The sequence below is a fragment of the Trichosurus vulpecula genome, chromosome 3 (assembly GCF_011100635.1).
Source record: "Trichosurus vulpecula isolate mTriVul1 chromosome 3, mTriVul1.pri, whole genome shotgun sequence".
NCBI lineage: Eukaryota > Metazoa > Chordata > Mammalia > Diprotodontia > Phalangeridae > Trichosurus > Trichosurus vulpecula.
In genome coordinates this window covers 396,647,005-396,670,174 of record NC_050575.1, presented here as the reverse complement: position 1 = coordinate 396,670,174, position 23,170 = coordinate 396,647,005, and the positions used below count along the sequence as shown (strand labels likewise).

Sequence of the window (23,170 nt, the reverse complement as noted above, 5' to 3'; positions counted from 1 at the left end):
ATCCTAGAATCTTCTGAAAAAGGAGAAAGACAGTGATGGCGATAAGGGAACACATGTTAAAAACCCATTTCTGGAAGGGCATTGAAAACAATATAGCCTACATTTCAAGGGGTAGCCCATTTCCTGAACTATGAATATGAGTTGGCTCTGCACTATGGATTCATTCTCATTAGCACACAGAAGCTACAAGCCCTAAACTTTGGGGTCCCAGAGGATTCTAGATGTCATTGCCTCTATCTCTTCTGAAAACACAGACCCAGCAGAGCCTGAGCAGAGGGCTGGATATTAGCAGCCTCTTAATTCAAATCTTCCTCTCTTTATCTGCTAGGACAGTTGCAAACCATAGACAAATATTTCCATTTCTGGGACTAGAATAGCAAGGACACAGTCAATTAAGATGAGTCTTTCACTCTAAATTGATTTCTTTTATATGGCCTAAGGTAGCATTTATTTCTCAAGTCTATTTCCAAGGTTAGTAGAGAAATTTAAGGAAAATAACAGGGTAAGGGTAAAATAACAGGTCATCAGATCAAATTTTTGAAAACAATGTCGTAACCCAGGAGCTAAAATGGCTGGAAAACAGGGGCTTGCTTAAGCTCTCCCCCAAATCCCTCCAAACACCTGTAAAAATGGCTCTGAACAAACTCTGGAACTACAGAACCCACAAAATAACAGAGGGAAGCCAGTCTCCAGCCCAGGATGGCCTGGATGGTCACTGGGAAGGGTCTATTGCACTGTGCTGGGAGCGGAGCACAGCCTAGTGTGGGTCACACCAGGACAGACCAGGGTGGAGAAGAAGGGGCGGGCAGGCCTTAGGACCAGGAATTACTGAGCTATAGCAGTTGCCAGACTTCTCAACCCACAAACACCAAAGACCACAGAGCAGGTCAGTGGGAAAACAGCTGGATCTGGGTGAGAAGTGAGCGGTCTGGCCCCAGTCCCAGGGACGGTGGAGGTGGTGCTAGCTGTGGCGGCAGCAGGAAACCCCAGCGGCTGCTTCCAGAGCTCCAGCTGTGGCTGCTTCCAGAGTCCCTGGCCTACCTAGTGGGAGGAATCAAGCGGCAGATCAGAGCAGTAGTACAGGGAGCGCTTTGCTGGCGTAGAAGCAGGGTTCTCTTGCTTTGCCCTGCTTGGATCTGGGTCATGGTCCTGGTTGGCAGTTCTTGGGGGAGGAGGAGCACTGGTGTGGCAGAGCTTGTGGTGGCTTAGAAGTAGCTCTGAAAACAGTAGTGCAAGGCCCCTGAAGCTTGGAACAAAGCATTCTCCACTCTGAAGGCAGTCATAACCTGACCAAAAGTGCAAGGGTTAAGTAGTGGCTGGGAACATGAACAGCAGGCAGCGTAAAAGAACTCAGACTCAGACTATAGAATCTTTCTTTGATGACAAAGAAGATCAAAACATACAGCCAGAAGAAGTTAACAAAGTCAAAGAGCCTACATCAAAAGCCTCCAAGAAAAATACGAATTGGTCTCAGGCCATGGAAGAGCTAAAAAAGGATTTGGAAAAGCAAGTTAGAGAAGTAGAGGAAAAATTGGGAAGAGAAATGAGAGTGATGCAAGAAAATCATGAAAAACAAGTCAATGACTTGCTAAAGGAGATCCAAAAAAATACTGAAGAAAGTAACACCTTAAAAAATAGACTAACCCAAATGGCAAAAGAGCTCCAAAAAGCCAATGAGGAGAAGAATGACTTAAAAGGCAGAATTAGCCAAATGGAAAAGGAAGTCCAAAAGACCACTGAAGAAAATATTACCCTAAAAATTAGAATGGAGCAAGTGGAAGCTAGTGACTTTATGAGAAATCAAGAAATTATAAAACAGAACCAAAAGAATGAAAAAATGGAAGACAATGTGAAAATTTCATTGGAAAAACAACTGACCTGGAGAATAGATCCAGGAGAGATAGTTTAAAAATTATTGGACTACCTGAAAGCCATGATCAAAAAAAGAGCCTAGACATCATCTTTCAAGAAATTATCAAGGAAAACTGCCCTGAGATTTTAGAACCAGAGGGTAAAATAGAAATTGAAAGAATCCACCAATCGCCTCTTGAAAAAGATCCCAAGAAGAAAACTCCTAGGAATATTGTAGCCAAATTCCAGAGTTTCCAGGTCAAGGAGAAAATATTGCAAGCAGCCAGAAAGAAACAATTTGAGTATTGTGGAAACACAATCAGGATAACACAAGATCTAGCAGTTTCTACATTAAGGGATCAAAGGGCTTGGAATATGATATTCCAGAGGTCAAAGGAGCTAGGATTAAAACCAAGAATCACCTACCCAGCAAAACTGAGTATAATACTCCAGGGCAAAATATAGATTTTCAATAAAATAGAGGACTTTCAAGCATTCTCGATGAAAAGACCAGAGTTGAATAGAAAATCTGACTTTCAAATACCAGAATCAAGAGAAGCGTGAAAAGGTAAACAGGAAAGAGACATCATAAGGGACTTACCAAAGTTGAACTATTTTGTTTACATTCCTACATGGAAAGATGATATTTGTAACTCATGAAACCTTTCTCTGTGGGTAGTTAAAGGGAATATATATATATATATATGTATGTGTATATATATATATATATATATATATACACACAAAGGGCACAGGGTGAGTTAAATATGAAGGGATGATATCTAAAAAAATTAAATAAAATTAAGGGGTGAGAGAGGAATATATTGGGAGAAGGAGAAAGGGAGAGATAGAATGGGGTAAATTATCTCACATAAAAGAAAGAGCAGTTCTATTGGAAGGGAAGAGGGGGCAGGTGAAAGAGAATGAGTGAATCTTGCTCTCATCAGATTTGACTTAAGGAGGGAATAACATACACACTCAATTGGGTATCTTACCCCACAGGAAAGTAGGGGAGAAGAAGATAAGAGAGGGGGCATGATAGAAAGGAGGGCAGATTAGGGGAGGAGGTAATCAAAAGCAAACACTTTCTAAAAGGGACAGGGTCAAGGGAGAAAATGGAATAAAGGGGGACAGGATAGGATGGAGGGAAATACAGTTAGTGTTTCACAACATGACTGTCATGGAAGTGTTTTGCATAATGATACATGTGTGGCCTATGTTGAATTGCTTGCCTTCTCAAGGAGGGTAGGTGGGGAGGGAAGAAGGGAGAGAATTTGGAACTCAAAGTTCTAAAAACAAATGCTCAAAAAAAAAGTTTTTACACGCAACTGAGAAATAAGATATACAGACAATGGGGTATAGAAATCTAGCTTGCCCTACAAGAAAGTAAGGGGAAAGGGGATTGGTGTGGGGGAGAGTGGGGAGACAGAAGGGAGGGCAGACTGGGGAAAGGGGCAATCAGAATATATGCCATCTTGGGGTTGGGGGGAGGGTAGCAATGGGGAGAAAATTTGTAACTCAAAGTCTCGTGGAAATCAATGTTGAAAACTAAAAATATTAAATAATAAAAGAGATGTGAGAAAAAAGATACTAAAAAAAATGTAATTTACTTTGTCCAGAGTTTTAAAGGAAAGCAAAATTTCATTGTTTACAAAGACAATGTGGGAAGTTCACATTTAGTCAAATGCAAGACTGCTGGAGGTCCACAGAGAGTCGTGAAACTTAGCAAAGTATTTAGATGCACTCGAACTAATCAATCAATCAACAAGGGCCTACTGTGCGCCCTGAGGTAGGCACTGGGGACACAAGCACAAAGAATGAAACAAGCCCTATTCACAATGAGCTTGCATTCTAATGGGGAGACACGGACACATTAAAAATATAAAGCAGGAGCTCTTAACATTTTCATGTCATGGCCCCACTTGGCAATCTGGTGAAGACTACGGACCTCTTTTCAAAAGAATGTTTTTAAATACATAAGAGTACAGAGAAAACCTACTGAAAGTTATCAAAAAAAAATTTTTTTTAAATACGTTCATGGACTCTAGGTTAAGAAGCCCTTATATGGCAGTTGGAGAGATTAGGAAAGGCTTCTTGCAGAAGATGGTGCCTGAGCTGCATCTCAAAGGGAAAGAGGGCCCAGTGAGGCAGAGGTGAGGAGGAAGTGCATTCCAGGCCTGGGGAATGGCCAGTGCAAAAGAATGGAAATGGAAGATGACGAATCTGGAGGGAGCCACAGGGAGAAGATAGTTTAGCTGACCGCAGAGTTGTGGGATCAGGGTCTGAACTAAAGTGTTAGCAGAGAGAAAGGATCAGACACAAGAGAGAAGGTGAAGGCAGAAAAGGCAAGATTTAGATGTGACTGGATATGGGGGTGAAGGGAGACTAAGGGGGTCCAAGATAATGTTGACATCACAAACCTGCACAATGCGAAGGAGGGTGGTACCTTCAAGAGAAACATGGAAGTTTGTAAGAGGGGAAGGTTTCTGGGGAAAGATAATGACTTCATTTTTAGATACGTTAAGTGGAGAGATCAGCATCAGCTAGGAAGAAGAAAAGAGGAAAGGAACACCTGTAGAAAGGTGGGGGAGAAGGGTTCCCCACAAAGCCTGCTCTACTAGACTCTCTGACACCCAGTAGGATCTAGGTAGCCAGAGTGGGGCACGGATGGGAAAAACGACACAGTGGGATCTCAACTGCCAGGGCCTGATTAGGATGACCAGGTTACCAACCTCAGAATGGCTTGTGGTGCTGTCCTATGAGTACATACTCTCAGAAAATAATTTTAATTTACTCCCATGATCGGAAGGCGGTAGGTGCTCTGAAGATACCTTGAGGCATACTCTCAAAGTGTGCAAATGAAAGCCACCTATTCTTTGTCATTTTCTATCAAAGGAATCCAGTAACACTCACTGGGTAAGTCCAACCCTGAACATACTGTCTGCCTACAAGGCTCCTGAGCAGCCCAAATTCTTGGCACTGATGCCAATTTCTCAAGAAGAAGGCCCTCCACTCTCCTTCTTTATGTCTTATCTAGCTTCTCTCCAACGATGACAAGAACACCATCGAGTGTCAGAGGGCCTCGTGGAGCAGCTCATCCCCACCACCTTCCTTCCTGTTCCTCTCCTCTCTTCAAAACTGTCCTTGCTGCATGCTGACCTCCCCACTTAACACGTCCAAAAACGAACTCATTAGCTTTCCCTCTTAAGCTCAAGTAACAGTAACCAAAGGCTCAGCAGAAGCTTTTGAAGTTTAAGGGAGTTTAAGGGAGAAAAGGAGAACGGGGGAAAGTCAGTATCTCCGTTCTCCCCTCTCCTCGCCTACTCTACATCTAGGGACACTAGTCTTCCTGCTTTCCTTGCACAAGACTCCATCTCCTGACTGTGGGCATTTTTACTGGCTGATTCCCACGCCTCTTCATTCCCGTCACACGGATGCCTTCAAATCTCAGCTAAAATGCCATCTTCTACAAGAAACCTTTCCTCAGCCCTCTTCATGTTAGTGCCTTCTCTCTGCTGATCATTTCTAATTTTTCCTGTCGATAGCTTGTTGGTACACAGGTGTTTGTAAGTTGCCTCCTCCATCAGACTGAGAGCTCCTGCTCTCAGGGACTATCTTCTACTTTTCTTTGTATTCCCGACACTTAGCACAGGGCCTGGCACACAGTAAGAGCTTTAACAAATACTTGTTGACTTAACTTCATTCAGAGGTCATCCGAAAACATGGACGATTCTGGGAAGGCTTAAAGTCAATAATGTGATGTCTCCTTATGTTTGTTATTAAGTTCAAGCTAGAATGCTGGTGTATGTTGAATATTTTTATTCTTCCAAACAAAAACTGTTTCCAATGGAGGCAGAGCTAGGAAGGTTTTTGTAATCTGAAAAATAATTTTTTTTAAATTATTTGATTAACTTGTAATTTTAAAACTAAAAAAGGAAATGGCAAGTCACCCTAGTATCTTTGTTTAGGAAAGTCCAAATGGGTCACAAAAAGGTGGACATGAGTGAAAAAAATGACTGAACAACAAGAAATTTTAAAACATTTTCCCCTAGACTCCTTGCCCTAGTACGTTGTCCTAGACACTTGCAACCTGTCTTGATCGCACATTACTTTTGTTCTCTGAGCTGCCTACTGGTCTTACCATAACTATTTTAATCTTCCAGATCATCTATTTTCTCATTTGAGGAGAAGAAATGAACATGTGAAGCTTCAGATCTTTTAAGCTCAAAGGGCTGGTGAAATCAATGAGAAATAGCTAAACTTAGCTTCAAACTGCAGAAAAGTACAGAAATAAGATTTCTATTCTGTTCATTTCGATCCAGGCAAGTACTCTATGAACTGAAAAAATATGTGGTAGACAGTGTCCAGGACACTTGTATTAACTAGCGTGAATCTGGCACAAGCAATAAATGACAAAGGTAACAATTCTAACAAGGAACATTTTTCTAAGGACTGTTATTAATGTTTATTGAGCAGACATACTGAATGTCCATAGGCCCACAATCCCAATGGAAACAAGACTTGCTCTGGCTAAAGGTAACAGGGCAAAGGATAAAGTAGCGTCTCAACACAGAAAACAAGAACAGATCCCTCCAGAGAGAAAAAAAAAAAACCAACAAAACAGCTAAATGTTCCTAACCCTGAGGAGATATTGCTTATAAATGCACCTACTGCCTCAGGAAGCAAAGAGCTGAGGTGGTATTGAATTTCCAGAACACATGATCCAACTTTCACTGAGATGGTCAATGCTGTCAGTGACTTAAGAGACAGCAGCAGTAATCTACATATAACTGGACAGAGGGAGCCCCCCAGATGCTCCCAATGAACTACCTGGCAAAGAACTGTTCCTAATCTAAGAAATAGGGATCAGGAACTCAAGGCAGCACTTTAAAGATCTCACAGGGTTGTCCTGAGGATAAAATGAAGGGGTCTGTGAAATCCTTTGCAAATGAAGCGCTTTGCAAATCTTAAAAAAGTGCTCTACACACGCTAGCAGCTCTTCTATCTAATAGTTATTCAATCACAGAGGAGTCATTAACCTCTCTAGGGTTGCTTCTAACTCAAAAATCCTCTTATTTTTTAGAATCATGATCACAATGCATCAGATATGAAGAGGCCTCCTGTGCCACGTCCAAATGAAACAGGGACTTCCTCTCGGTGGTACAGTACAACAGATGCTGTGTGTGTATGACATTGTGGTGACTATATCTGGTCACAGAGCTTCCTTAATGATCTCTTCAGCCACTTAAAAGAGGGTGGCCTTGATAAGAACAAAGTCCCCACATTCTCCAAAACATTTATACCAGCACTTTTTTCAATAGCTAAGAATTGCAAACCAAGTCGCTGTCCATTGACTGGGGAATGGCCAAACAAGTTGTGGCACATGAATGTAAGGGAATACTGCTGTGCTGCAAGAAGATAAATACAGAGAAGCCTGCAAAGACCTCTATGAACTGATGCAAAGTAAAGCAAGCAGAACTGATATATACAGTGACTATACAAAAAAATCTAAAGTAAATATAGCAAAATTATAAAGACCAAGCAGGATTCCAATGAAGAGACATGAGAGGATACCCCCAACCCATCCCTTTGAGGAGGTGGGAGATCCACAGGTGTTACACATTAAATAGGTTTTCAGACTTTTTCAATTTATCAATTGGTTATACTGACTTTTTTTTCCTCTGTTAAAAAATACTATTTGCCATTAGGGATGACTGGGGGGAGGGAGGGCAGGATAAATGAGATACTATGGTGATGTAAGAAACAAACAAAAAAAATTATTTTAAAAAAGAGAGAAAGAATGGCCTAGAAACCCATACAGAAAAAAAAAGTGAAGAAAGCATTACCCAGATGATAACATGGCAGGGAGATGGGCCACCTGCTGCTGCTCCACAAGTACACATATTTCAGACAGGCAGTGCAGATATACAATAGGCTGGTTCCAGAACTGAATAGGGGCAAAATCAGGTTAGACTGAATTTGGGAACCACCCAGTCTCAGACACAAAAGCCTATCTTTTTGAACACCAAAAATCTCATGGTAATACTTTATGACGATGTGGTACACCATAGTATACCATAATCTCAGAAATGGTTAAGTGACCCAAGAGCAATGGAAACATACATGGAAGGGCAATTAACCTGAAGCACAATGGACACATCACTTGGGCTCACAAAGCAGAGTTAACAGAGATCACTCTGGAGATGGCCAGGCTTGTAGCAAGAGTGCCAAATTAGGAATGAACTGAGTACTGCACTGGTACCCACAAGGCATGAAAAGAACGAGAGAAAGCTTCCAGTGTTCTCAGTGGATCCCCTGGGAAGGGTTCACAGAAAGACATGATAAGAACTTCACAGGATGAGAGAGCAAGAGTGGGTTAAGATCTATGTCACCAAAAAAACGTTCCATCAAAGACATTTCCAATCCAATTTGGTGTAAGATTATATGACTGACAATGCTGCTGCAAATCCCTTCAGTTCCAGGTTCCGCAGGACGCTTAGGGCTAAATGTCATAAACATACTTCCTAATGTTGCAAAGTACAGGATCTCTTCAGGTTTGGCCCAGGAATGAATGCAGACTGGGATTCCACTATGCAGGGAGGGTGGCAAAGCAAGCCTGCACTTGCCTTAGATCTGTCCATCTTCTGAAACATGTGAAATTGGTTTGGAGATATATCAAACCAAGAATTTAAGAGGCAAAAGGACAAAGAATCCTGTCTTAATCTAAATAAATTTCAGTTTTCATTAGTTCATAAAGATGAAAAAAGTGATAGATTTGAAATAAAAGCAACTTCTGACAGGGAAAGCTCAGAAATGAGCCTGGGACTGGTTAGGCAAGATTTCACATAGGAAAAGCTGTATTCAATGCATTTTTCTTCTTTTATCTCAACTCCTTTTCCTATTAAGATTAGAAAACTCTAACTCCAGAAATGTATATGCTGCTAGAAGCTTATTTGGTTCTTAATTTTTTGTCTATTTGCAGAAAGTGGAAAAACCTAAGATACACTAGATTTCTTAAACAGTTTATAGCTCATACTATAACAAAATTTTTTAAAATTTAAAGTAAATTCACCTAGTAAATTTGTAATTATTGTCTTAACTCTAGTTAATATCATGAAAGGGAGTATTGCCTAGTGCAGGGGTGGGGAACCTGTGGCCTTGAAGCCATATGTGGCCCTCTGGGCCCTCAAGTACAGCCCTTTGACTGAATCCAAACTTCACAGAACAAATTGTGTCAAAGGGCTGCACTTGAGGATCTAGAGGGCCACATGTGGTCTCAAGGCCACAGGCTCACTACCCCTGGCTAGTGGTTAGAGGCTGACTGCAGAACCAGGAAGGCCTGGATTCACATCCTACCTCTGACCCATGCTGGCTAGGTGACCTGGGACAAGTCACTGAGCCTCACAGGGCCTTCAGGCAGCTCCAAGACTGGCAGCTACAGAAAAGGTACCAACTGGCATTGGTAGAAAGACATTCTTTACCTCTAAGTTCCCCATACCAATGAAATCACAAAGCCAGTCCTAATTCCTAGAGTCGCCATATGCCTAACAAAGTAATTTTATGAGCAAACCAAATTTATACATCCTACATACATAGTTCCTACACTAATAACATGACTTTAGATTTATGAAGACGACTACAGAGACAAAATAAGCATTTAACGTATTTTCATTCCTACTCCCACCCCCAAATTTCCCAATTTTTCTCAGGCTCTTTTTTCATAGCTTAAAGCTTTCTGGAGATGTTTCATTTCTCTTCAAAAGCAAAAAAGATCAAGGTTCCATGATAAAGTTCCAATGGCACAGTGTATCCAGGGCAAGGGACAGATACATAATGTAGCAACCAGGCAGGTGAGCTCCCGCTCAAGTAACTAACTTCGCTCCATCTGGGAGGTGATAAAGAAGACATTCTCATCTTCCCTTTGGTAGCTTTCCCAGTCCAATTATACTTGACAATATTTACACTCCTTCCCAACAGTCCTCTGTCCAGCTCACTGGAGCCCTCTGAACATCAGCATTATACAAGAAGAACCTCCTTCCCAGCAGAAATGCCTTTAGGTCCTCAGAGGCCTGAGCATGAACAAAGACAGAAGGGGGAAAGGAGCTGCTAACATTCAGCCCTGAAAGGCCCAATGTGAATAAGGAAGATTAGGAGTTCTTGACTCAGTAATAAATAGTAAAAAGCTTACTGAAGAGTAAGACACTCAAGAACCCTGAGAAAAAGGCACCCTAAATACCAACCACTTTGTAAAATAAGAAACTTTGTTAAAACACTGCCAAAGTAAAAAAACAATTAAATTGTGCTCAGGTCACAGGCACCTGAAGATTACAACCATCATCATGTGGTCTGTTCAAGCCCAAAATTTCGTTCTGATTTTTTTCTGTGTCCTGACTTGCTGTCTAGATTACAAATAGGCCAGATCACATTTAGTTCAAAAATGCAGATCTCTGCCATAACAAGTCCATGCCACTCAATGAAAGCTGCTTCTAAGCTGTTTTACAAGGAGAAACCAACTGGTTAGATTTCCATTTCTTTTTCATTGCTGGCTCACAAAATTACAGGATTTTTATGGAGCTCAAATGAAGATTACCTCATGCAAGACTGCTTTGTAAGGTATAAAGTGCTATATAACTGTAAAACATTATAATCACTAGAAATCACTCTCTTAGCTCACATATGTGGCATAGGGATAGAAACGAACCTGTGATCTCGCTGGCACAGGGACCTTCTCTGGATGAGGACACACTTTTTACAATGTAGAGTGGTACCTTCTTAGACTGAGGACCAGAACGTTGAAAGGTGATCCCCAGGTCACACAGCCGAGATGTGGCCAAGCTGGCTTCCAGGCCAGCTTCAACCTAATAGGCCATACTGACTCTACACATACACACACAAAAGGTAAGTCAGTACGACCTTCTTCTTTGAATTCATTCAATCAAGGCTTCCTTTTATTCTTCCACCCTAGGAATGCAGAATACAGTCACTCCTTTATACAAAGCACAGCCAGAGCAGGCCCACAATGCACCATGTTGCATAAAAACACAGCTGTGGCTTGCCAGCCTTCCCTGGGATTTTGAGGAGACTCCACTGCTCACTTCCCTCAGTGTGTTTTTCATTTTCTACTTCAAGTAAGGCATCTCCCGAGGAAAGTTCTAAAGAAGTCTGCCCTGTAGCACAGGATGGAGGCTTCCCTGAAACAATGTGGAGAAGCATGCTGGGTCACAATGTGGATTCCTGGAGTAGTAGTGTGACTACAGCAGCTAAGAGGTGGGGCAGGGAGAGGAGCCCAGGGCCCTCTTTTCTTTCTCCTGATGCCCTCCTCAGCATCCATGGGTCTAAGCATCAGCTCTATGCAGACACCTCCCAGGTCTGCATTCAGCCCTGGTTTCTTTACTGTGTTCCAGGCCTATCTCAGCAACTACCTAGGGAGCATTTCAAAATGGACATCCTGTAGGCATCTAAAACTCAACATGTACTAGGGAAGTCATCCCCTCCCCCACCACACACACCCCTCTGGGAGACTGGGTTTGTAACTGCAGAATATTCTCTTCCCCATCATCCACACCCAGTCAGCAGCTAGGTCTCCTTGACTGCTGCTCCTCCCCTCTCTGTCCTCTGACCCCATGGAAGTCTCCAGCAGCCTGCAGATGGGGCTCCTCCCCTCTCCAATGACTGCTTCCTTCACACAGCTACCCAAGAGACATCCCCAAAGCACAGCACTGGCCCTGGCCCTCCCCTGCTCAAGAAGCTCCAGGGGCTCCCTGCTCCCTTGAGGCTCAAATACAAACTCATTCTGTTCTGCATTTAAAGTCTTTCACCACCAGGCCCCACTTGACCTCCCCAGGCCTGTTACCATTCCCCTTCCACAGTCCATGGTCTGGACAAAGTGGTCTTCATGCTGCTCATTACACCCCCTCTCCTGACTCCCATGCCTGACAGGCCCTCCCTTCTCACCCAGGCCCGTCCCCCCAGCTGTTGCAGGGCCCCCTGGGCAGGAACCATCAGGCATTACTTTGTGGATGTGGTCTGCACGCTTATTTGGTATCTTGTCATTGTACATATTGTTTCTCTACACAGAACATAAGCTCCTTGAGGGCGGAGACTGCCATTTTGTCGTTGGTATTCCCAGAGTCTAACTAGCACAGTGCCTGGCACATGGGAGGCACTAAATAAATACCAACCCAGTTCTGACATTTATTATTTAGATGAGCTTGGCTAAATGACTTAACCTTTCTGGGCCTCATCTGTAAAATGAGGACATTAGACCAGATGACCTCGAGGTCTCTTCCAGCTTTAAGTCTAAGATCCTCTTGGTCTCTGAGCCTTCAAAGTTATTTTTAATTCAAATAGTAAGAGAAGATTCAGCTCTAAAAATATCCATATTCTGGGGTATGGTTCAGTTCTAGTTCAGATGTCTGCTCAAGAGACAACATTAATGCGAAAAGTCCCACCAATCAAAGCTGTTCCTGCATGTGCTTTCAACAGAAATTCTATTTTAATCTCATTTCCACTTGCTCAGAACTTCCTGCAAAGTCATGATTTAGGACAGCAACTCTCCACGCCTGGCCTGTGCCAAAAAGGTGAATCATTTAGGAAAGTATGTGTGTGCTAACAGACTTAACTAACTTGAAAATAGGAAAAGATAAAAATACTAGTTTTCTGAGTCCTTCAATAAAATGTTTGGAAATAATATTTTTCAAGGACAAAAAAAAAATCCCAGGGAAAAGTCAAAGTTGAGCATTTAAAATACAAGATAGGACTGAAGAACATGCCAAGTTTAATTACCAAACCATTCTGATTAGTCGCTACTACTTTTTCCTTACAGTCTCTGGGAAGATACACAAATGCTTTCACCTTGTTTCACAAATAGAAAAATAAAAAAAATTGATACCAAGAGAACAAGAAATATGCCCAAGTTCAGGAAAGTCAGAATCTGATTCATGATTGAAACTCTGAGCTCTTTTGTGTTGACTGGATTTGGGGTTTTGATTTTTTGCCTTTCTTTGTATTTCCAGAGCTAGCACATAGAAGGCACTTAATAAATGTTTCATTTTGACTTTTTTTTTTCCTCTTGACAGATTTTTTTCTTATTCCACTTATTCTTTCCTTTAAAAAAAAACTCTTTGTTGTAAGGGATAACTCTCTGAAAGAGGGAAGAAGAATGCAAAATGAAATCTAGGTCATACAAAAACAAAATATATCAATAAAAATATATTTTTATAAAATTTAGGATTGTTAATTTCTAGAAAAGCACTTACCAAAATCTACACTCTACTTGAATTGAAATTCTAAAAACTCAAGATAAAAATTTGAAAAAAAAATTTTTTTTGCCATGTTCTCAAATACTTTTGGATGGAGGGAGGGACATATGCTGCCCCCTCCTGGCTGAATGTGTGTTATACAGAGCTTGGGAACTAGCCTTGTTTAACTTTATGTAAATAAAATTGGTTTCCTTTGTACTTCTATGTATTTTATTTTATTGCATTTTAAAACATGACTCTGAGAAGGGGTCCACGACACAGAAAAGGTTAAGAGCACTTTTTCTAGATGCTGACCCTATCTTTAAAAGAAGGAAAAGAAAAACATGGTTTTTAAGTAAATGCTACAGGAAATTGGTGGCAGAAAAACCATATTAACACAAGTAAGAAGGTCAACATACTGAAGAGGCAGGAAATCCAGTGTTTTCTAATAGCAACAGGAATGTGCCATGCTCCATCTTCTGCATCAGGTTTTTAATCCCTGGTAAAGTTACCAAGAGGTCTTTCTTAGTGATCATGGTGCTCCGAGGTGAGTAAATGAGACCACATGAGCCATGTCTTTGGAGACAGGCATCCCTGAAAACCTGCGCTGTCTTCATGTGATATAAGAGAATGTAATGCTGTATTACTGTAACTCACGTCACTCAGACTTTCACTTACGTTGCCACTGATTGCTGGTGTTCTGACTCAATAATCCAAACTGACAAAATTCAAACTTGCTTATTGGTCATTATCAAAAATACTGCTCTTCATTAAGACCACTCTGACCTCTAAACATGCAGCACCACAGTCATCAGGAGTAACGAAATTTGCTTGAGCTGCAAACAATCTTGGGGAATCATAAGCACATTGCTCTTACCTACATCTAACAGGAGTCCAGTGAATTCAGCAAATAAAACACCTAGAGTACCTCTGAGTCATGGTAAATAATTCCCATCCAGCAACTCAAAACCAACTGTAAGACTGAATTCCTTTTTGTGAACCAGAGGCCTTATCTGAGAGTCCTGGGCTTCTTGGGCTATTAGCCTTCTCAGACGAATATCTTGAAGAGGAGAGAAATGACTTACCCAAGGCCAGAAAAGCACAGCAATGAAAAAGCACCCCTTGCATTTCCTGCCTTATGACTGGCAGGCTATGCCACCATGCCTTCCTGCCTAGCCTGTTTTCTCTGCGAATGCTCTTATGTGTCACTACTGACATCTTCAATTTAAATACAAATCCACTTGCACTACACAGGTTTGAGCCAGGAGGATGGACTTCTAACTCTCGTCTGTAAGGCCCCAAACTTCTGAGGAAACGGCTTTTCAATACAGTGAAGGTCACCTTACCTGACCTCTTCACCAGCAAAATCAAACACCTTGGTGATTTTGACTTTTTCTCTTTCGCTAGGTTTCTCTGACTCTTTCGCTGACACGAGGGATTTGTCTGATCTCTTCTCTTGGTCTTCTCCCTCTGTCTACAAAACACAGCAAAAAATCCAATCAGTTCCACCAGGTGGTGAGAGACCTAACAGATGGATCCCAGCAGGCAGTTCACAGCTGGTTCACCTCTCACATAAATAAAACCTCGCAAAGGAATTTTGTTCCTACAAAGAAGATGCCTCTTCAACAAGAACAACAGAGAGAATGCCATGACCTCACCCAGAATCTGAGCTTTGTCATTTAGAGGGGATGCTTTACTTCCCACTTGTGGCAGAACTAGAGACAACATGGGCAATCTGATTTTTACAACCAATTTTAAACCCCAGTGTGGGGGAAAACAATTCTGGAAAAACATTCACTTCAGCCCTCTCTCTACTCACCTTTGCCTGGCTCCTGGGAGGCCGAGCTTGCGATTTTGGTCCCACGTCACTGAGGAAGCTTGCCCAGAGGGCATCATCTTGTCTTTTTTTCTCCTCCTCCGATGGAATGCTTTTTTCTGGTTCTACTAATTTCTCTTCCTCTTCACCACTATTTCCTTCTGTTTCTGCTTCCACCTTGTCTTCTGTCTCCTCCTTGTCTTCCATTAGTAGCCCACCTTTTTTTCTCTTCCTATGTACCAACGGAGAGTCAGAAAAGGAAAGCAGAGACAACACAGGGAAATGGAGCAAAACTTCGATCATTCTAATTCTTAAGTTATCTTAAAGAATTCTGCGCTATGCAAGTTTGAGGAAAACTGATCATCACAAAGTTGTTTTGAAGATTCTAAGTTCAGACTAGAGGAGGTGGTGACCTGATTCTGTGTATTAACCAGTCAGTCAAAGAGCATTTCTTAACTACATAATCCTAATGATGATAGCTTTTATTTCTGTTACCTCATCTTATGCTCAAAACAACCCTGAGAAGGGGTGCTATCCCCATCAAAGTGAAATGACTCACCCAGCTGGTTGGGTCTGAGAAAGGATCTGAATTCTGGTTTTCTTGACTCTAAGTCCAATACTCTACCCACTGCACCACTAAGTTACCTCTGGTGCCTTCCTATACTCCAGACCAGAGGTGGAAAACCTGCAGCCTTGAGGCCACATATGGCCCTCTAGGTCCTCAAGTGCAGCCCTTTGAAGTTTGGGTTCAGTCAAGGGGCCGCACTTGACCTACAGGGCCACATGCGGCCTCAAGGCTGTAGGTTCTCCATCCACGCTCCAGACACTGGGCTGAGTACTGGGAACACAAATACAAAAGCAGGCACTATTTTCAAGGTGCTTACAATCTAGTTGGAAAGATAACACAGACCTAAGCTGGCAACAAAAAACAAACAGAGAGTAGGTGGGAAACAGTCTTGGAGGGGAAAACACAAATAGAAGGGGAGAACCAGCAAAGGCCTCCTTCCTGCAGGGGCTAGTGCTTGATTTAAGTCTTAAAGGAAGCTAAGGATTCTATATGTGAGGAGGGAAAGCATCCCAGGCAGGGGACAGTGCCAGGGAAAAGGCTAGGAGAGAAGAGATGGGGTGTCATATATGAAAAAAAACCCAGGAGGCCAGTATGGCTGGACGGCAAAGGACATGGAGGCAGTAACAGGTTAAAAGACCAGAAAGACAGAAAAGGATCAGGTGGAAAGAGGAATTCACATTTGGTCCTAGGGGTACGAGGGAGCTGTTAGAGTTTGCTGAGAAAATGGGGTGACATCATTCAATATAGAAAAATCACTGGTGTTCTCATCAGCTCCCATGGGTTCAATTCCCACATCTATGCAGACAATTCCCAGCTCTATCTACTACATGCTAGGCACTGTGCTATGTGCTAGGGATACAGATAACAAAAGTGGGGCAGCCCTGAAGAATCTTACTGGGGCATGTGACGTGTCCCCGCCCCCAACCCCGAGTGTAACCAACACCTCCCTCTCACTTCCAGATAGAACCATCCCTTGTGACCCGAGACGGTGCTTGAATCTGATGATGTACACTGTACAACAGTAAATTCAGAGCGTGTATGTGAAGAGCTCTGTAAAGCTCAGCATGCTTTAATAAATAAACATCAGGTATTTAGGTAACACTTTCTACTGATTGAGTATATGAATTTTATCTAAGTTATCAATCCTTTAAGAGATCATTCTTGATGCCCTCAGCTGTTAGTACTTCTACCCCCAAATCGCTGTCTTTTTATCTTGTAAATGGCCTGACTATACTTACCCGCGGACATGTTACATGCCCCAGTAAGATTCTTCAGGGCTGCCCCACTTCTGTATCTGTACACCTAGCACTTAGCACAGTGCCTAGCACATAGTAGGAATTTAAGAAATGCTTGTTCATGAACTGGCTTTTCCCCAAAATCCTCAGAGTAAATCAATAGCCCACTTTCATTTTTGTGGGTAAGAAAACTGAAGCACAGAAAAATTGGGGACTAAAGGTATACAATATATTCACAGTAAAAGAAGGATTAGACCAGGGGTCTCATATAATGACAACGGTTTAGCCCATCTTCATTTCAGATCAGGAATCCCTTAATATTTTAAATCTCATTTTCCTTTCCATTAATTAAATTTGTTCTTTTGCTCCACACAGTCAAAGAGAAAGCAAAAGGATGGCTGTTTTCTAGTTGGGCTCAAGCCCCTGACACAGAGCAATGGAAAAGCTGGCAGCCTCCAGGGGCCGGTGATTGGTTTCACCCAGAAAATGCACTGCTAAGAGCACCAGGAGCCCCCCATTGAGCGTGAAGCATCAAGGAAGCACGGTTACCTGGGGATGATGCTCGGAGACTTCTTTTTGTTGTCTTTGGAATTCCTTTTTTTGCCTTTGTCTTTCTGTGTCTCCTCCTCATCTTGTACTTCATCTTCCTTCACTAATTCGCTCACATCGTCTTCACTATATTCTCCACCTGAAACCACCCATTGTAATTAAAATAATCAGTAACCAACTTGGCACACAGATGATGACTTCACCCACCAAATAAGACACTTTCACCATGAGAAAATATCAGTGACAATCAAAGATGGCAGGGGGAGGAAGCAGGACAGCCTAGATCTTTCATACAACTATTCCAGCAAAAACTGAGGAAGATGAGCATCACTCCAAGTGGCTATTGGGAAATCCAAAGGCAAACTACAGTGGGTACCTTTTTGCAGCCCAGGACGGCACAAGAGGAAGCCAGAGAATGAGACAGGCAGGAAAATCCAAGGTTTCCAGCATGCTGACTGGGGCTGAGGCCCAGCACACAGACCAAGGAGAAGCAATAGCTGGGAAGCCTGGATGCCTGATTGTGAACATGGAGCCTTTCCAGTCCAGGAAAGGGCTAAGTCCTGAAATTCTAGCAGAGTCAAGTCTGTAGTAATCTGGCTTTAAGCCAGTGGAACCTTAAAGTATACTCAGGGGATGAACAGGAGCTGTTTCCTTGAGCTCCAACCAGGTATTAGCCTGTAACTAGGTCATTCAGACCCCAAATTGAGGTTAGGAGTGTGAAAAACTAAGAGGGAGAGCAGCAAGCAGACTGCACCCGGAATCAAACCACACAGGGCATTAAATATTTGCAGCTACCTAAGGTCCTCAAAGAATATGGCACTCCATACTCCAAAACAGCAGAAGGACCTTAGATTATATAGAGCCAAGATCAAATCCATTCCACCATTTCCACCAAACGTGTACAGGGTCTGGCCATGAGCCAAAGTCCAAATTCAGAAAGACTGGAAAAATGAATAAACAAAAGATGCCAACAGCAAAAAAAAAAAAAAATACAGAATAGCTAAGACATAAAGCCATAAGAAAATAGCTAATTGTTTGTCTACTTTATCGGTTTTTCAAAAAACAGATCCAAATTTTATTTGTTGATTCAATGGGGATGTTTTTGCTTTCAACTGTTAATCTCTTCTTTGATTTTCAGACTTTCTATTTTAATGTTTAGTTGAGGTTTTCTGATTTGGTATTTTTCTAGCTTTTTTTCTTTTTAGTAGCATGTCCAATTCATCATTCTCTCTCTCTTTCATGGTTGATCATGTTGAGATACACAAATTTTCCCATTTTGCTTTGGCTGCATCCCCAAAATTTTAGTCTGTTATCCCATTTTTCTCATTTTCTTTGATCAAAATTAATTCAGTTAAAGTTAGACGGGTTGGTCAACCAGGAAAAAAAATTTTTTTTACCAAGTTTCTCTGATAAAAGCCTCATATCCAAGATAAACAAGGAACCAATAGACCATTTATACACATATACACATGCATGCACATACAAACACCTCTCTCTATATGTATATACACACATGTGTATATATATATATAAATATATATATATATATAAATGCACCATGATCAAAAGACATAAATAGGCAATTTTCAAAATGAAGAAATCCAAGCTATCAACAGATGTATGAAAAAATGCTCCAAATAATTAATAGAGAAATGCAAATTCAAGTAACTCTGAGGTTCCATCCATGACATTGACAAATAAGACCAAAAAAAAGGAAAACTATTACTGTTGGAGGAGCTGTAGGAAAACAGGCATCCTCATGCATAGTTGGTGAGAAAAGCAAAATCATGCTGAGGACATGTTGGGACGAAATTGGAAGGAGACTCAAACAGAAGAAAGATGGAAAATATCTGTAAAGATTTTTATAACAAATTCTTTTCCGACTCAAGATGAGTAGAGCCACCACATTTGGATTATATCACGGTTTCAGATGTACTGAAAGAAGAGGCAGAAATGGTACTAAGTGGAGAAACAGAAAGAATATCAACTCCTAGAGAACAGGTTCTGTTTCTTTTTTTTTAACCTTTGACTCCCCAGCATCTGGTACAGAGTCTGACACATAGAAGGCACTTAATAATTGTCTACTGATTCACTGAACAGCAACTGGATGAGACCAAATATACACAGAGGAGAAATTTGCTGGAGGCACCCAATTGTAATAACACTAAGGGACTGATCACAAAGTATCCAACAGAAAAGACCATACCTTATTAATATCCCCAAAAGAAAATCAACAGAACATCAACATCTGCCAATCTATATGGATAACTTTCCCATCTACATACACTATTTTTTTTTGAGAATAACATTGAAAGTATCCTTGGTGAGGGTATCAGCAGGAAATACATAGGTGTTGACAACCGGTATTCCACAGCAGATCATATCTTTACCATCCACAACTGACTGAAGATATGAAGAATACAAAATATCATTGTATTCATTAAAGGCTTTCTGAGGAGGTGCCTCCCACACATATATAGAACACTCATACAAGACTCCTTCGTGGAACAGTAGAAAGAGTCCTGGCTCTGCCAATCCCAAGACCCAAATTTGCGTCCTGACTGCCCACTTATTACTTATGTGACTTTGACCAAGTTACTCCTCCTCTCTGGGCCTGTTTCCTCACCTTACAAAATGATGTTGTTGGTTAAATGATCTCTGAAGTTACTAAATCTTTATTTATCCTAATTACCATCCTTTCCACAAAGCTCCCCTGTGCCCCTCAGAAGCAGTAGAGCATAATGGAAAGAGCATTGGCTAAAGAGTTAAAAGACCAGGATTCAAATGACCACACGGGTCACTGCATTTCCTCCCCTTAGCCTCCTGACTTCCCTTTAGGCTACCTGGCTTCCTTTAAATTAGCTTAGCTCAGGTAACAACTCAGGAGGCAATTTCCTCCATCTCCCCCCTCAGGCTTAGTACCCTCAACATGCCCACCTCCAATTTACTTTGTATTTACTCTGTATATATTTTGTATTTGGTTATCTGTGTCCATGTTGTTCTCTTCCCCAGTAGAATGTAAATTATAATAAATCTTGTTAAAATAGTTGTTGAAATGCTAGCTCTGCTTATTAAAAGTAATCGTAATACTAGTACATGGTATCTGTATAGCACTTTAAGGTTTGCAGAGTACTTTACAAATATTTTCTCATTTTAAGCAAATCCCTACTTTTGGTGGTCTCAGCCTCCTTATCCTACTTATCCAGGGCTTAACAGTGCCCAGCACAAAGTTGGCTTGTCTTGATTTATTAGCTGTACAATAAGGGAGGTGATTTTGAGCTGACTTTCCAGCTCTAAATTCTATGATCCTTCTGTTAAATACTAGAAGGCCCAGGCACTATATGCAAAAATGTTATTATAAATTTTACTTTGAAATAAAATGTTTTATCCTCTATTTTCTTTGCTTTATGGATAAAAAAAAAAAGTACTGCATCAGTTGACGCAGCTGAGTCCTTCGAACTTCATTTCCCGTCTTTCCGGCGTCGGAACGCTGTACCAGGAATTCTTACAATGAATGAATGAATGAATGAATGAATGGGTGAGTGACCTTGGGCATCTCTCCCAGCTCGGAGACTCTAGGGTTCTTTTCCGACTCCGCCCTGCCTATGTGTCAGTCAGGCTCGCGCGGCGTGGGAATGCACACAGATGCGCTCGAGGATGCCGCAAGTGGTCCTCCCTCCGCCCCAGGGTCGCTACTCGGGATGCGCACGCAAGTGAGGAGCGCACCAGGCTCCGGGCACGGGTCTCCCCCGAGACCGGCCAGACCGAGAGGAAAGAAACAAACTCCCACAGGAGGGGTGGGGTGGGGTGGGGTGGGGGAGTCCGGAGGGGAGAGCGCGCGGGAGGGGGGGAGGGGAACAGGGCACGCGCTCCGGGCGGGGCGGGGCGGGAGCAGAGGAGAGGGGGAGGCGGCGAGAGAGGCGGCCGAAGCCCGAGGGGGCGGAGCGGGGCCGGACGGGGCCGCAGCTCTCTTTCTCTCCTCGGGTCGCGCGCAGGCCGGCGGTGATCCCTCACCGGAGGGCACGTAGTCTTCGTCTTCCTCGGATGACGAGAAATCCTCTGAGTCGTAACCGTCCATGCTGTCGCAACCTGGAGCCTGCCTGCAGGAGCGAAGGCACCGCCACCGAGAGGCCGAATCCCGAGGGAGGAACCATAGAGAGGAGGGGGAAAGGCGGGGGTAGAGCGACTCGGTGGTTTCTGCGCGTGCGCAACACAAGCCGGACCTGTTCGTATTGCGTCACTTCCGCGGCGGAAGTCGTATGGATTGGGTGAGGCTAGAGGGGTTGAATAGCAATGTTGGGGCTTCGGAAGCAGGCTTTTGTGCCGGAAATTGCAGCCTTGTGTGGGGAAGGAAGGGGAAAATTGGAGAGCACGTGTTTCGACATCGGTGGGCAACATGCGCCATCTCCTTGGGCTTGACCTAGGATTGCGCCTTATTCGGGGCAAGTTACGGAGCATGCCACAAGCTTGCATTTGGACGCCCCGAAGTTACTTGGTTATAACAAGCTGGCGGTGAAATTGGGCAAACGATAGGGGCAGGGAGTGGGTCTGTGATTCCATTAGTAAGGGTGTAGACCCTCCCCGTGGAATGCGCCTCCAGCTTTTCTGAATTGATTTGTACCTAGTCGTGACTTTCCTGCGGTTTATATTCCTAGAGCGCTGAGAAGCGATTTGCCCAAAGTCCTGCAGTCCGGCAGCTATCATTTATTAACTTCCTGCTGCGTATCAGGCGCAAAGAAAGGCTGAAAAACAGCCCCCGCTGTCCTCAGGGAACTCCCAGTCTCATGGGGGAGACGGCATGCGAACAACTGTACAAACAAGATGCAGAGTGGATGAACTGTTGTAATCTCGGAGGGAAGGCACTAAGATTAAGGCAGACGAGGAAAGGATCGGGGAGCCAGAGGTGGACCCCGAGCTAGGTTTTCCTGCCTCCAAAGCTGGCTCTCTGTCCACTATACCACACTGACTTTGAACATATGATAGTAATTGAAATATGAAATTAAAAAAAAATAAGTCCAGGTCCCTGGTTTCAAACTGATCAGGCTTGCGTACAATCACAAAGAAAAGTTGTATTAGAGACAGGACATGAACCCAAGGCTTCTTTGACTTCAAGGTTGGACTTGTGTCTGTTCCTCCAGGTTGTCATGTGACACTCCACACCCCCACCCTATGCCTTTTCTTGGGGTGTACCTGGTACCTGGAACGCCCTCCCTCCTCAGCTCAAGCCTTTTGATTTCTTTGAAATGACAACGCAATCCCATCCACCTCAGGAGGTCTTTCTTGATCCCTCTCCTCCCTCTTCCCTCTGAGATTACTTTCCATTTACATTATATCTTACGTATACATTGTTATTTGTACATTGTCTTCCCCCATTAGAATGTGAGGTCCTTCAGGGTAGACTTTCTGCCTTTCTTTGTATCTCTTGTACCGAGCTTAATAAATACTTGTTGACTGACTGCCCCCTGCACATCATATTTTAAAATTGAGAAAAAGTATCGTTTGCTTTTAAAATGCTATAACAACTATCATAACGTTTTTTATCTGGGCATGCTTTTTTATATTGGTGTTTACCTCTTGGTACTGTATTCTTTCCTTTATTTAGACTCTCCTTAGGGAGCCTTTCTCAACTACACGGAGCAGCCCCCTCCCTCCCCCCTCCAGGGACTAGCATCAACACTCAAACAGCACATTACTTTGTATTCCTTATCTTTTTTGTCTATGTCCTTTTCCCCAACTAGATTGTAAACTTGAGAATAGGAATTGTCTACATCTCACATATTCTGTATCCCTTGATACCCTGCATTATTTATCTGGAAGACAGTGTTCTTTACCAACATTTGTTGATGTTATGGTAAGACTTCTCAACAAAGAGTTTTCCAGTATCTTTCCTCAAATTTTGTCACCAGTAGTA

At 42.6% G+C, this 23,170-nt stretch overlaps 1 protein-coding gene across 1 annotated transcript in view; it reads right to left on the bottom strand.

Moving 5' to 3' along the window:
* The window catches only part of CFDP1 (craniofacial development protein 1), a 154,611-nt gene extending 133,144 nt beyond the window's left edge, over positions 1 to 21,467 (bottom strand). Inside the window, exons 1-4 of the mRNA XM_036748422.1 lie at positions 21,274 to 21,467; positions 17,260 to 17,398; positions 14,911 to 15,139; positions 14,438 to 14,565 (exon numbers count right to left, since the gene is read on the bottom strand). Coding sequence (XP_036604317.1) covers positions 14,438 to 14,565; positions 14,911 to 15,139; positions 17,260 to 17,398; positions 21,274 to 21,337 — 560 coding nt within the window. The 5' untranslated portion in view covers positions 21,338 to 21,467. The remainder of the gene's footprint in view (positions 1 to 14,437; positions 14,566 to 14,910; positions 15,140 to 17,259; positions 17,399 to 21,273) is intronic.
* Between the last annotated feature and the right edge of the window lie 1,703 nt (positions 21,468 to 23,170).